General features: G+C 42.7%; 1 protein-coding gene across 1 annotated transcript in view; it reads left to right on the plus strand.

The window, feature by feature from the left end:
* Positions 1 to 14,922, plus strand: part of LOC142839919 (cation channel sperm-associated targeting subunit tau-like) — a 38,157-nt gene that overhangs the window by 18,132 nt on the left and 5,103 nt on the right. The window contains exons 2-10 of the mRNA XM_075956337.1: positions 586 to 672; positions 1,991 to 2,042; positions 4,027 to 4,172; positions 7,695 to 7,820; positions 8,942 to 8,986; positions 10,199 to 10,267; positions 10,989 to 11,068; positions 12,589 to 12,723; positions 14,767 to 14,872. Of these exons, the coding sequence (XP_075812452.1) occupies positions 586 to 672; positions 1,991 to 2,042; positions 4,027 to 4,172; positions 7,695 to 7,820; positions 8,942 to 8,986; positions 10,199 to 10,267; positions 10,989 to 11,068; positions 12,589 to 12,723; positions 14,767 to 14,872 (846 nt within the window). The remainder of the gene's footprint in view (positions 1 to 585; positions 673 to 1,990; positions 2,043 to 4,026; positions 4,173 to 7,694; positions 7,821 to 8,941; positions 8,987 to 10,198; positions 10,268 to 10,988; positions 11,069 to 12,588; positions 12,724 to 14,766; positions 14,873 to 14,922) is intronic.

Here is a 14,922-nt window from a genome sequence, read left to right on the forward strand (position 1 = left end):
TAGTGTTGACTTTCTCCTTGGTTTTGTATCTTCTATGGTCCCTATTCCTCCCTAGTGTTTTTCACCGTCACTTAAGGATTTTCTCGTCTTGATGTCCGTCCCCATAGGTTTGTGCTGAAATTTTTTTCTTTCTTTCTTTCCTTAGAGGAAATCTGGAAATTGTGAGACCCTTCTCTAAGGTGTCCTATGTTTTATCTGTGTTTCTCATTTTGATAGAGTTACGTTTGAATAGAAGTTTGGGTGACTGCCATACTGGATGTAGTGATCTTATAAATGTTTCAATATATCCTGCGGTGTGTTCAATCCATTAACTAACTGAAGGACCATTGTTCATATGCATGTTTGCTTTTCTCCTCTTTTCTGATTTACTGGAAAATTCCATAGTTAATTATGTACACTTTATTTGTTTATCTAGTGATAAAAGTATTGAAGATAGAAATGAGTTTCTTATTCATAGTTATATCCATTGCCTAGAGCACCAAATACTTACTAGACACTCGGTAAAATATTAGTGGGAATAATATTTTATCCAGTGATGTTCTACTTTTTCATCTAAAGTGTTAAATTAATTTATTTTCATTACAGATGCTAAGAAAAACTCTTCAAGGGTCTCAGAGTGAAGAAATGGTAGTAACAAGTGAAACACCAAATTTGGTACCGTTTGGAGATGTGGTATGTATGAGTTACCTTCAGCGAGCCCGTACAAATTATTTCTCATTTGATATGAAACACAGTTGATATTATTATCTGGTGGTTGAAAAGTAAGTGAAGAAAATAGTCCTCTAGGATAAGCATGCTCATGAATTTTTATTTATATGAGTCATCAAACCACTAAATATTCACCAAAATTATGGAAAACATTCTAATTCACAGAAGTAATGTTTTCTATTATAAGGATCCCCAATCACCTGACATAATTGTAAGACACTGGTTTGAGACCCACCTAAGATCCAGTAATGTCCAGCATCTGTCTGACACAATTGCAAGACACTAATTAGGGGGCCCGCCTAAGATCTGCTAATGCCCCATGTCTGTCTGAAAGAGGAGTCTGTGAACCAGTGTTTTTGTTGAGCTCAAGTGATTATACTTATTTACAGATTGGCCGACGGTTTAAAAATTGACCCTTTTATCCTCCGTGCCCCTCGCCGACCTCAGAAGCAATAGTTTCCATGGGGCCACACACCTTGCTCGGGTGGTGAGATGGCAAATGGGCAAAGGCACTAGCCACCTGGTAACGCTGAGGACCTGCGTGTAAACTCCAGGACCCTCACGGTGGGAGAAGGGGACCAGCTTCTGCAAGCCGTCCTCTGACGTCACACATGCCATTGTGCGTGTGTCTACACACACACACACACACAAACACACACACACACACACAGGTGGGGTGGGGAAAGGAGAAAATCAGAAGAGAGAGAATGATGTAATAGAAAATTGTAAAGAAGAAGCAGTATTTTAAAAAAGCTTTTTCTATTTGTGTGTGTGTGTGTGTCAAGTGTGTATGTGTATGTGTGCCACCTGTGTGCCTGGTGCCCATAGAGGCCAAGAGAGGACATCAGATCCCTTGGAAATGGTGACCTGAGGTGGCTGCTGGGAACTGATTTTGAGTCTTAATCACTGAGCCATCTTTCCAGCCCCACGAAACCACGCTTATAGTAAGAACAAACAACAGAGTCCTTCTAATGTGAGAAACCCAACCCGACTGTGTTTTTTTTGAATATTTATTTATTTATTATATATACAATATTCTGTCTGTGTATGCCTTCAGGCTAGAAGAGGGTAACACACCTCATTACAGATGGTTGTGAGCCACCATGTGGTTTCTGGGAATTGAACTCAAGACCTTTGGAAGAGCAGGCAATGATCTTACCCTCTGAGCCATTTCTCCAGCCCCCGACTGTGTTTTAAAGATTTAAAAACTTCACCGTGAAACACAAGAAATTAACTTTTAAAAAACGTGTTTGCCTTTTGTGTTTTGTTCCGGTTGTTGCAGGTCGGCTGCCTGGCTGTTCACATAAAGAGTTGTCGACAGTTTTCTCACAGATGTATCCTTTTGGTCTGCAGGCCACGGCATCAGCATGCCTTGCTGCTCTGGTGTCTTATTGCAGTCACTAACTACCTAGAAACAGAGCAGCTTGAAACACTAACCATTTGATTGTCAAACGCTCTGTTTGCCCTCCAGGTGGTACTTCTTCAAAGTGTTCACTTTGGCTGCTGTTTGGAAGTTGAAAAAGACAAGGATGCCCTGCCCTTCAGGGTGGACGCCTGCAAGGGTGGACTTGGCCCAGTGGGATGGTTTAGAAAGCTTGTTCTGAGCTGGGTTGTGGTGGCGTACGCCTTCAATCCCAGCACGCGGGAGGCAGAGGCAGGCAGATCTCTGTGAGTTCAAGGCCAGCCTGGTCTACAAGAGCTAGTTCCAGGACAGGCCCCAAAGCTATAAGAGAAACTTGGTCTAAAAAAAAAAAATGCTCGTTCTGTTCATGGATCTCTCTTCCTCCTTAACTCCTTTTGAGTTTACAGAATATTACACATTTATAACAAACCCTTGATTACCATAGTTCCTCATGCTCCCTAATATCTCACTCTCGGATGGAGGTCTCTGTCATCCATCCTAATGCCAATTTCAGTTGCATTCTTTGCTCTTATGTTAATATGGTCATGAATGCCTGTTCAGATTCAAGGACAGCAAAAATAAATCCCATTTCTCAGTGTAGAAGTTTAGCACAAAGAGTTTTGGCCCTCTGTGATTTCCTTCAATCACCACGTAAGCTAAAGGAGAACCATGGTATGCCCTTAAGAGATAATGCGAATTTACATGTAAGCAGTAACTCTACTCAAACGTCTTAAAAAGAATTTACTTTAAATTTGTGCCTTGTTTTGGTTCTTTGGGAGTGTGTCTTTCTACGTAGCCCAGCCTGGCCTTGAACTCTCAACCCTGTTGGAATTAGAGGTGTGGACAACCGTATTCCTCTACACTTATTTTTAAGCCACTCTTGTTATGGCATTGCTTTTCCTTTCTTTGTATAAAGGAAGTTTTTTTTTAAAAAAATTTCTATAGAGATGTTTGAAGAAACTCAAATCTGGAAATCATTTTTTTTTTAACTCATAAAGTACAGTGAGAGCAATATAGTACCGTCAGGATGGAGACTCATTCGCTAACGAAGTGAATTAGAGTAGACCAGTTTGCTGCGAATTCTATCTTAAGATTCAGTTATTCTTAGTTTATTTTCTTATTTGCCCCCAACACCTTGACTGGCTCTTGGGAGCCTGTTTCTCATACTGGAGTGCCTCGCCCAGCCTTAAAACAAGGGGAGGTGCTTAGTCTTGCTGCAACTTGCTACGCCTTGCTTGCTTGATACCCAAGGGAGGTCTCCTCCTTTCTGAACGGGAGGAGGAGTGGATTGGGGGAAAGGGGATGTGAGGAGAGGAGGGAGGGGAGAATCTTTGGTCAGGATGTAAAGAAACTAATTGATTTTAAAAACTTCTATATGGGGGCTGGAGAGATGGCTCAGAGGTTAAGAGCATTGCCTGCTCTTCCAAAGGTCCTGAGTTCAATTCCTAGCAACCACATGGTGGCTCACAACCATCTGTAATGAGGTCTGGTGCCCTCTTCTGGCCTGCAGACATACACACACACAGAATATTGTATACATAATAAATAAATATTTTTTAAAAAAACTTCTATATATCCTTAAATCTGGAAAATAATGCCAGTTGTAGATTATATATGCTTAGCCATCTTAAAATTAATATATAGAAAAATTGCAAAGCAATTACAGCGAGAATGCAAGGATAAAAATAAGGAGAGGTGTGTAGAGACTCATAAACACTCCTGATGACAGTGTGCCTAGCAACGAGAGTCAAAGGCGTAATTATGAAAGCTTTTCCCATTGTTCAGTATCCTCCGAGATTGTCTTCTCTCTGTACTTGCTTGAGTTTGACATTTTGGCCCGGATTGTCTAATAGATTTTACAGTGCGTTGTTTGATCAACCACACCCGGACTTGTTTCCTAAATATTTTATTCTCAGTCATTGTACAACAACACGTTAATCTGTTCATTCGTATCTGTATAAATCACGTCACGAAATGCACGAAACTCCAGAACTTGAAAGCCACCAACAACGAAAAGAACCTTGTACTCAGGTTTGATGAAGTGAAGTATTTTTCTGTACAGGTAATGGGAAAACTCTCTTCTTGGTAGAATGATGTGTCGCTATCGGTTTCAAGCATTCTAAAGTACTTGCATCTTTGGGGAGGAAAAAAAAAAGGCAGACAAGAACTAAGAGTATACATGGAGGCAGAATACTGTATACCTAATAAATAAATAAATATTAAAAAAAAAGAACTAAGAGTAGCGGCTGGGCGGTGGTGGCCCACGCCTTTAATCCCAGCACTCGGGAGGCAGAGGCAGGCAGATCTCTGTGAGTTCGAGACCAGCCTGGTCTACAAGAGCTAGTTCCAGGACAGGCTCCAAAACCACAGAGAAACCCTGTCTCGAAAAAAAAAAACCCTAAGAGTTGTGCTTTTTCATTCTGGGTCCTGCAGCATCGTGCCCCCCTGCAGTGGCCTGTGGAAACACCTGTCCCCGCCCCGCCCGGTGCACTTCTTCCCCGGTGTGCTGCTGTGTGAGGCTCTAGAATGTTCATAGAAGGCTTTACCGCTTTGCCCCTCCTCTCTCCTGTGCAACGCTCCTCCACCCTTCCTGTTTTCACTCTCTGATTCCTTTCTCTCCTCTCATATCTTCGCCTCATCTAGATGTCCCTATGTTGTCACGTAATAGACTGCAGTCTTTGTAACAACCCCAAATATCTCTCCCTCCCTCCCTCCCTCCCTCCCTCCCTCCCTCCCTCCCTCCCTCCCGCTTCTTCTGTCTTTCACACACAGAGACAGACAGACAGACAGACACACACACACACACACACACACACACACACACACACACACACAAACTCTATTCTATAGCTACAGGATTCATTAATTAGCCCAATTGTTTCTTTAAAAAACTATTACATTGAGTTGTACAGAAATTCTAAAGGATTTCATCTCTGCTCCAAATGTCTTTGTAAACTTTATTTTAATGAAGTGTCGCATAGGAAAGATAATTTTCAGCCCTCAATTCTTAAAAAGTAACGTGGGGACCAGAGAGTAAAGGCACTTGCACCAAGCCTAAAGTCTGGAATTTGAGAGAGTGGCTCATACAAGCTGTCCTGTAACCTCTGCATGTGTACTGGGGCACATGTGCTCCTGCCTAAATTCATACACACGTACGTATGTACACACATACATGAGCAAATGAATGCAAAAAGAACAACAAACTAGACATGGTTTTAAATTAATTTATTTTATTAGACTATCAATTGCATAAAGGGCTGGCTTTCCCTGACATTTTCATACACGTGAAGAACATGTATGAAATGTTGGATTATATTAACCTCTCCATTATCCTCATTCATCTTCCCGTCCCTTCCCCTTTCCTCGTTCTAAATCACTAATAACTCCCCTCTTACTTTTGTGTCCCCTTTCTTTCCCCCTAAATCCCCGTTATGAGAGAGCATTGATCTTTGTAAACCTGACATTCTGTGATCAACACGGTGATCTCCGGTCCCATATTTTTTTTTCCTGGAAACAACACAGTTTCATTCTTGTGTGACTGAATAAAACTTTGCTGTGCATGCATGCTACAGTTCTGACAAGCTTTCAGCCCGTTCCTGGGCTCCTAGCCTGATGTGCCACAATCAGCACGGGTGTGGAGGCTAACTCTACAATGTGCTGACTTGGATTCTTTGATATCAGCACTGGTGTAACTGGACCAGGTGGTAGCAAACATGTTGGCGAGTTTCTGCATTCCTGCCAGTAGGGTCTTAGCCCGAATCCCCCTGAGTTTGGGCTTTTCTGCAGGAGAGCTTTTCTAAGTGGCGTGAGATTGAATCCATGTTGTTTTGGTTTGCAGTCCCGGAGGGCTAAAAATGTTAAGCATTTCTTCTGCACACGGGTATTCATTTTTCTCTAGCACTGTTTGGTGAACTGTCTTTTCTCCAATGTATATTTTTTTGTGGAAAATCAAGTAGCTGTGTGGCCTTCTGTCTGGGCCCTATATTTGATTCCACTGATCAAGGCCTATGCTGTCTTTGTGACTATGGCTCTGTTAGGATAATTTGAAATCGAGCATTATGATAGCTCTAGCATTGTTGCTTCTGCTTAATATACCTGAATCACACTTCATCTTTATACATGACTTCAGTAGAGTGTTGAGGGCACCTTTTTAATGTATAGTTAAAAGGACAATTTGGGCAGTAGATGATTCAAAAGATCATAATTAATGTTAGACATAAACAAGTCCTGATTTTGTTGACCTTAGAATAAGTATGGAATACATACACATTAGAGTACTACGCGGCGGTAAAAAAACAATGACTTCTTGAATTTTGCATGCAAATGGATGGAAATAGAAAACACTATCCTGAGTGAGGTATCCCAGACCCAAAAAGATGAACATGGGATGTACTCACTCATAATTGGTTTCTAGCCATAAATAAGGGTCACGGAGTCTACAATAGGTGAAACTAAAAAAACTAAATAAGAAGGTTAACCCAAGGAAAAACATATAGCTATCCTCTTGGCTATGGGAAGTAGACAAAATTGCTAGGGAGAAAATTGGGATCTTGGGGGTGGGGTGGGATGGGGGTAAGGGGAGATGGGGAGAGAAAAGTTAGAAGGGAAGGAGGGGGGGACTTGGGGAAACAGGAGGATTGGGATAAAGGAAGGTTGGACAGGGGAGCAAGGAACCACAATTCTTAGTTAAGGGAGCCACCTTAGGGTTGGCAAGAGACTTGACCCTAGAGGGGCTCCCAGGTGCCCAAGCCGAGGTCCCCAGTTAGTCCCTTGGGCAGCTGAGGATAGGCAACCTGAAATGACCCTATCCTAGAGCAATACTGACGAATATCTTGCATACCACCATAGAACCTTCATCTGGTGATGGATGGAGATGGAGACAGGGACCCACACTGGAGCACTGGTCTGAGCTCCCAAGGTCCCAATGAGGAGCGAAAGGAGGGAGAAGATGAGCAAGGAAGTCAGGACCATGAGGGGCACACCCACCCACTGAGACAAGGGGGCTGATCTAGTGGGAGCTCACCAAGGCCAGCTGGACTGTGACTGAAAAAGCATGGGATAAAACCAGTCTCTCTGAACATGGCAAACAATGAGGGCTGATGAGAAGCCAAGGACATTGGCACGGGGCTTTGACCCTACTTCATGTTCTGGCTTTGTGGGAGCCTAGCCAGTCTGGTTGTTCACCTTCCTAGACATGGACAGAGTGGTGCGGACCTTGGTCTTTCCACAGGGCAGGGAAACCTGACTGCTCTATGGACTGGAGAGGGAGGGGGAGAGGGGTGGGAGGAGGGGGAGGGAAAGGGGAGGCTGGGAGGAAGCGGATACTTTTTTTCCTTTTCTCAATTAAAAAAAAAAGAAAAAAAAGAATATGTAGAATGACAAACTTAGAAAGTCACAAGACTAACATGCATAAAACTGATAATTAGCGATGTCCATGGTACCATATATATATATACACATATATATGTATATATATATATATATACACATATATAGTATGCCTTACGAAGGTATTTATTTGGAAGTTACGTCTGAAATCCTGGCCTGAAATTTAATACTTCCTTTCATACATTTTGGCATTGAGGTTCCCAGACGTCAAGATGATGAGAGGAATAATATTTTTTTGGAGCTAATGCAAGATGGAGGAAGTGCAAGGAGACCCGCCCTTTCCTTGGGCAGTGTTGAAGCACATCTTTATGAAATAATACAGGTATGTATAAAAATATACATCCCCCCCCAGCTACATGGGGACCCATATCTGTAATCCCAGTACTTGTGGGGGGGGGAGGTACAGACAAGACAGTTATGAGTTCAAACTCATCCTTGGCCTCACAGTGACTTCAAGGCCAACCTGGGCTATGTGAGACATAGTCTCAAAGAAGACCAAAACAAATAAAAAAAAACAAAAAGTAAAAAAGCACCTTTTTTTAAAATCTTGGTGCCATACAGTCTAGTTGGTGTTCTTCACTGTGGCTCTTGGTATCTGACGGATACCTTCTGTTTACCACATGCATAGGAACTAAAGTTCATTATAAAAAAATTTAGGGCTATCAGAAAGCATGGGGTTTAAAATAAGAAAACTTAGAATTCCCACACAAGAATCATGTAATTTGGGACAACTGAGGAGAACGTGGGGGAGTCTGCATCACTTTCTGACCTTGACTGGTGTGTAGGCTTTGGGGAAGTGCCTCTGCTTTTGTGGAGCCTGTCCTGGAACTCGCTCTCGTAGACCAGGCTGACTTTGAACTCACAGAGATCCACCTGACTCTGTCTCCCGAGTGCTGGAATTAAAGGCAACCACCACCACCGCCCGGCTGTGTGTACGGTTCTTAACTGTGAAACTGGAAGCAGTGATGATGCTCGGGAAGAAGAATAAAGCCCAGGCGGGCGTTGAATTGGGCAAGGTAACCTATAGGAGAGTGGAGATAACCACAGATGATAACCACGGATCAGGGACGGCAAAGATTCCCAGAGCCTGTCCGTGCTCTCGGGTGTGAAGGTTCTTCCACCTCTCCAGAGTTTGTTGTGGAGATTCGCTTTTAGCCAGAATGGGGTTTGATGCCCAGGGAGGGAAGTCGCCAGCAGGTACATCTCTGTCCTTGTAACTGCCAATGTCTACATTTATTCCTGTCATTCAAACTGGGTTTCTCTTCAAGTGAACAGTCGTTATATTTGTATGTTAATTTAGTTAAGATGAGATTGTATTTGTATGAATATTGTATTTCAGCCGACGAGCTCATTTATATTTAAAAATGGCGACCGGATTTCTATGCTACTATGCTGTAGATAAACTACAGACACAGGTGCGAATCATTCTACCTCTTTTTCCAGAAAGGCTGCTTCACCGAAGTCCTGCAGATGAAGCACAGAAACTCAGTAAGAGCCGCGCCGGCCTTCCTCAGATTACCCATGTGTGGTATCTAGCAGTGCAGAGAATTTACTCTGATGACTCACTGCCCAATTTTTAAGATTATTTCACTACATTAACCATAGCTATATGAATTGCTAAAAATATGTGTAATAGAGAAATTATCACATTTGCTCACAAATTCTTCATTTTTTAATATAAAATTTTGGCATCATGTTTTTCAGACTCAACTTAGCTTTTTTATATTTTTTATAATTTTAAAAATTATTATATAAAGTCACTCCCCCTTTCCATTTTCTCCCTCCAACTCCTTCCACGCACACCTCCCCTCCCTTGCTCTTTCTCAAATTCACGGTCTCTTTTTCTTTAATTGTTACATCTATACATATATAAATATGTTTTAAGAATTTGATCCTATAAGTAAGTTGTGAGAGAGAGGCTTAGAAACCACTGGACGAGACTGCAAAATGTCAGCGGCCGCTGTCCATGCGTGGACCAAGTCTCTGAAAAAGTGTTGGCAGTCTCTGATTCTGAATGCACCTAAATGTTAGTGATTTTATCAGATGATCAGCCGGAGCTGCTCCTGCTGTCCCCTGTCCAGAACGGGGTTGAGGGACATATATAAAGCCACAGAGCAGGGGCCTCTTTTTCCCTTCACACATGGCCAACCTGGGTTCAGAGGTGAGGTTGCATGTCTCAATTTTCATTCGATAGGAAAGGCCTGTGAGTAAATCATTTGACCTATAAACATATATAAAATACATACCTTACTCGGGTGGTGGTGGCGCACGCCTTTAATCCCAACACTCGGGAGGCAGAGGCAGGCGGATCTCTGTGAATTCGAGGCCAGCCTGGTCCACAAGAGCTAGTTCTAGGACAGCCAGGGCTGTGACACAGAGAAACTCTGTCTTCAACTCCTCCCTCAACAAAAAAAAAAAAAATGTACATATAAGTCAATATCTTATGGTAATCCTACTAATAATTCTAAATTAAAATTTTATACATTTGATCACTAGCCTTGTGTTAAGGTGAAAGGCTAGTAACGTTCTTGGAACTGAACAGAATTCTGTTGGAGTTCTCTATGTACGTGAAGCTTTGGTCTTTTTTTTTTTTTTTTTTTTTTTTTTTACCCAGAAGGGTCACCGGAGGCTTTTCTAAAGTGTATGTTTATGACCTTGTCACGTCGGGTCACTTCTCTAACAACAGCATTCTGCTTCCAGTCTATCTGCAGGGTGGAGGTGGAGTTCATGTTTTCCTATGGAACCTTTGGCTATGGATTTTCACATCAGGTTAGTTCCCTTTTTTAAAGAAATGTCTTCTGTTTGAGCACATCGATCACGCCTTACGAGAAGCCGTTATTTCTGGAAGTTATGTTTGGCGGCCATAGCTAATGAGTATAACGTTAGAAGTAGGTCTTGTGTCCAGTATAACATGTGAGAGCATCCCTAGAGGGAGAGGTGATTTTCAGATCTGCAGTCCCAGCACTGGGGAGGTGGAAGCAGGAAGATCTCTGGGGCTTGCTGGTCAGCCACTGTAGCCAACTTGATGAGCTTCGGGCCAGTGAGAGGCCCGAGGTTATCCTATGGACCACGCACGCAGCACACACGCCTCCAGATACAACTGAGCACACACACGCACGACACACCTGTGCACACGGAGAGAAAGCAGTAGCTTATCTTTTCAGATGGAACTAGGCAAGTATTGCCGTATGTGTAGACCTCACTGAAAACGTAGAGCTGCCCCATTTAGCACATTTTGTAACCTTGAATGAATTACTGTTGTTTAGTGTGATCTATAGAATACTCACACTTACCCCCTACTTCCATCAGAAGGGTTAGAGAAAACTGAAGGTGTGAAATGCTTGGCAAATGTTCAATGTTCAACAAATTAAGTTCCTTTCTTCCTTCCTCTTCTCCGTACACACACCACTCAAGTATGGTATAAGCCTTTCGGGGGTTGGGGCTGTTAGTCCTATCATGGCGAATTACACAATCATATAATTTTATCCAGCTAAAACCTCTTCAAAAAATCATCGAGCCATCCATGTTTATGAAGATCGCCCCTCCTCCAGAAAGGACAGACCCTGTCACGTAAGTGTTTTGATTTCGTTACTTCATTGAGAGCGAATGGCATTTCGAAGGTGCAATGGAACGTATCAGTTATCTCGAGAATTCCCGAGAGCGTGGCCAGGACGCCTAGATCCTAAGGTAAGGCGAGCACCGAACTCCTTTGCTTGATAAGGTGAGAAAAAGAGCCAGGTGTGGTGGCTCAAGCCTGGAGCCCCAACCCTCGGCAGGCAGAGGAAGGAGGATGAGGAGTCCAGGGGGTTACTTGAAACCTTGTGAGAAACAAGCCAACAGACAAAAAGATGGGAGAGATCCTGAGTTTCTAGGTGCCCCCTGGAGAAAGGAACTGAGGTCTAGAGATGAGAGGAAATGGGTGTCTCCTTCGTGAATGAAGAGGTGGCACAATGAGGAAATTAGCCATCAAGATCCTCCGCACGGAATATAGAGGAAGAACTTCCAAGATCCATGTGCCTAGGGTAGCCAGTTTCTGTTCTACAGGATGTCAGTGTTAGCCCACCCCATACCACGCCAACTGTTACTTCCAAATGGGCTGTAAAACAAACAACAAACAAACAAAAAAAACCAACAATAAAAACTGTGTTAAAAATGTTATTAGTGGGGCTGGGAAGATGCCCTGCAAGCTGCGTTCAGGTCCCCAGCATCCACGCATAAAGCCAGACATGGCTACAGGCGCCTGTAACCCCCAGCTTTGAGGGACAGAGACAGGGGTTTGCTGACGAGGCTGGCTGACACGGCAAGCTTCAGGTTCAGCAAAAGGGACCAAGGCAGAGGGGGACACTCCGTACTCCCCCCCCCAAAACATGTGTTAAGTTGTTAGCAAAGGAAATGTAGCTTAAAATATGTATTCCAAATGACCTTAAAACTTCAACAGTAAAAATACACGTCAAGAAAAATACGCACCAGAGAAAGAGCTGTCTAAGAAAAAAGATTTGTTTTTAAAAATTGAAATGAATCAAGGAAATTAGATGTGGGATGTGGGACTCGCTCTGTAGACCATTCCAGGACAGCCAGGGCTACACAGAGAAACCCTACCTTAAAAAACAAAAACAGACAAACAAAACAAAAATCTCTTCACTCCTGGCTTTCCGGTATGTCAAGTGGATTCTGTAATTCTTATCCCGTGGGTTTGCCGTGCAGGTGGAACAAGACAACCAATACAGACAGGCATACGAATACAGTGCCCGACATAAAATCTAGTCCATAGAATTAGATGTTTGAAAGGATGGGGGACTCTGAAGGCAGATTTGGTTATAAATGGTGGCCAAAAGACCTGGACTTTTTATTTCTCCTTCCTCTGGGTCTCCTTCCCCATCCCTACTGCCCACGGTCTTGATGAGTAACCAAGAGAGCAAGAGAGTCCCAGGATTCCAGTTCTTGCCTTCTTCCTTAGCTCTGTCTTCTTGACAACCCCGGGGTAGTGGGTGAGCCGGTACAAGAACAGTTGAAAACAGCAGCTACCACACCGACTGTAGGGATGCACTCTTCTGTAGTGTTGGCGTGTAACTCTACTACCGTTTTTTCAGAAACGTTATTACCCCGCAGCGAGTCGAATACCCAGCCTTCTTATCCCCAGAACTTAACGTTTCCATCGGGGCTGCTGAAAGCAGCCATCCGAACGCCGTGCGACTTGAAAAACTCCAGGAGAAACCCCGGGAAAGGTAAACAGCACACATGCCATTTGTTTCCATGTAGTCTGCGTCATTCCGAACTTCTTACGTTGACCTCAGGCTTTTCACTGACCTAGGGATACTCATTGTGATGCTGTCTCATGTGTCCCTTGTAAGGTAGTTTATTATGATAGGGAAAGAGATGAAAACCCACCCATAAGAAAGCAAGCAAGTGGCTTCCTTCATGCAAGTCTTTTCCGCTGTCTCTCATGCGATTTTTCCTCATCCTTCCCTGTTGGCTCCTTCTGTCTAAGATTCCACCCCACTGGCTCAATCTTTCTTTTTAATCTGCAGTTGAGCTAACACAAGCTTGAATGATAGTTATTTTCTCCCTCGGGTATGGGATTTCCATTGATTTGTATAGTTCCTCCCTCTCTGCCCAAGTCCTCAGCCTGGACTTCTGATTCCTCGGTCTTTGTGCTAAGTCGCCCAGACCCCTGTAAATAAGCCACAAGATGACTTTATCTGCAGACATTTAGAGATTGAGCATCATGACAGTGACTGAGTGCGTTTCGTGACTTACAGTTTAATATTTGTTTACCCTTTTCAGTCTTTAACCGTTAAATTAAGTTTTTTTTTTTGAGAAAAGATAATATGGTCCTTGAAACACACCATCGTGTATTTGGTACTTAGCGAACACACGGCGTACAGAAGACATTCAGTGAGTCTTGCCAAAACAGACAGTGTGTCAGATCAGAGGACAAAGGTATGTCCTTGGGTCATGCAGCTCACCTTAATGGATATATGGAGGCGGAGAGCCAGTGTGTGCACATACTCACTCTCTACATAAACTCTCATAGGTTACTTCAGACTATCTCATTGTACGACAACAGACAACAAAGTCTGGGTGAAATATGTTCTAAAATTTTGTTTGAAAGCAGTGAGTTATAGAAGAGAGTTATAGAAGAGGTCCAGAGGTGTCGAGTCCATTGTTTGGGGCCATTATTTTCAAGGGTCTTGGTGACAGCCAAGATGATAAAAAAAAAAAAACTGAGCAGAGCCAGGATGGACATGCAGTCATGAAGCAACAAGAGCCAGAGTTCAGCGTATCCCAAAGACGATGAACCCCATAACATCCAGACTTCCACTTGGGCCACCGATGAGCCATGACGGACCGTGACTCCAAATGCCTTGCCCTAGCTGTCCACCACTGGCTTCTATCCTGGAGTTAGAAGGAAGAGAGAGCCTGGAAAACACTAATTTTTCTGGGAATGGAGGCCCCGCCTTGGATTACACTAATCTTAATGTCAACTCTTTTGAAGTAAGAAGAGTAATTAGTGTTCTTAGCCTCAGGCATCCTAGGCAAACGCTCCGTAACTGAGCTGCCTCCTCAGTTAATATGTTAAAGGTTTAAACTCTGATTTAACAATAGTTAAAGGTGGAGCTTTGGGGAAATAACTGGATTAGGTTAGATTAGGTTTGAGGATGAAGCCCTTGTAATGCAATCAATGCCCTTATAAAAGTTACAGGAAGAGAAGACCTGATATCCCTCCCTCCACTGTGATGGCCACCAGGAAGACCCTCACCGGGGTCTGGGCAAGCTGGTATCTCGGCATTAGACATCCTAGCCTGAGGATTATGAGAAATAGATGTCTGTTGTTTAATCCACCCACTGTATGGTATCCTGTTATTGCATCCCAGACTGACCGAAATAAGCAAATTAAAATACTGAGAATACATAATGCATTACTGAATGATTTCTGAAGTGTGTTTATAAAGCTTAGATAACAATAATAAAGTGATTATTTGTATAAGAAATACATCGTCATCACTAAGGTCAGAAATGTATTTTATGCACCTTTAAGAGGCTTCTCTTTCCTTAATCTCTTGCCATTACCGTGACCCTTAATTCTGTTGTAATCATTTCTTTTAACTGTTTCTCTAGAGAATATGTTAATTTGTCACTTTTGGAACATCTTATGAATGGGTCATATTTTGTTATTCTTCTGTAGGTTTTAATATATATATAATATATATGTATATATATCCCTCTGTCATTTGTACTTTTTCATATGTAGCTGATATTTTTTTTAGGTTGGAAAAAATGAAAGAAGAATATAAAAATCTAAACACATGGATGGAAAAATCTGAGTATTTAAGAAACCTTATTACTCCAAAAGTGGCTTCCAGAGTTTCAGAGGTACTTGCCAAAACACATTCTCTCATATGTAGTGTGTTATCCACTGTTTA

The sequence above is a fragment of the Microtus pennsylvanicus genome, chromosome 22, assembly GCF_037038515.1.
Source record: "Microtus pennsylvanicus isolate mMicPen1 chromosome 22, mMicPen1.hap1, whole genome shotgun sequence".
NCBI classification, from domain to species: domain Eukaryota; kingdom Metazoa; phylum Chordata; class Mammalia; order Rodentia; family Cricetidae; genus Microtus; species Microtus pennsylvanicus.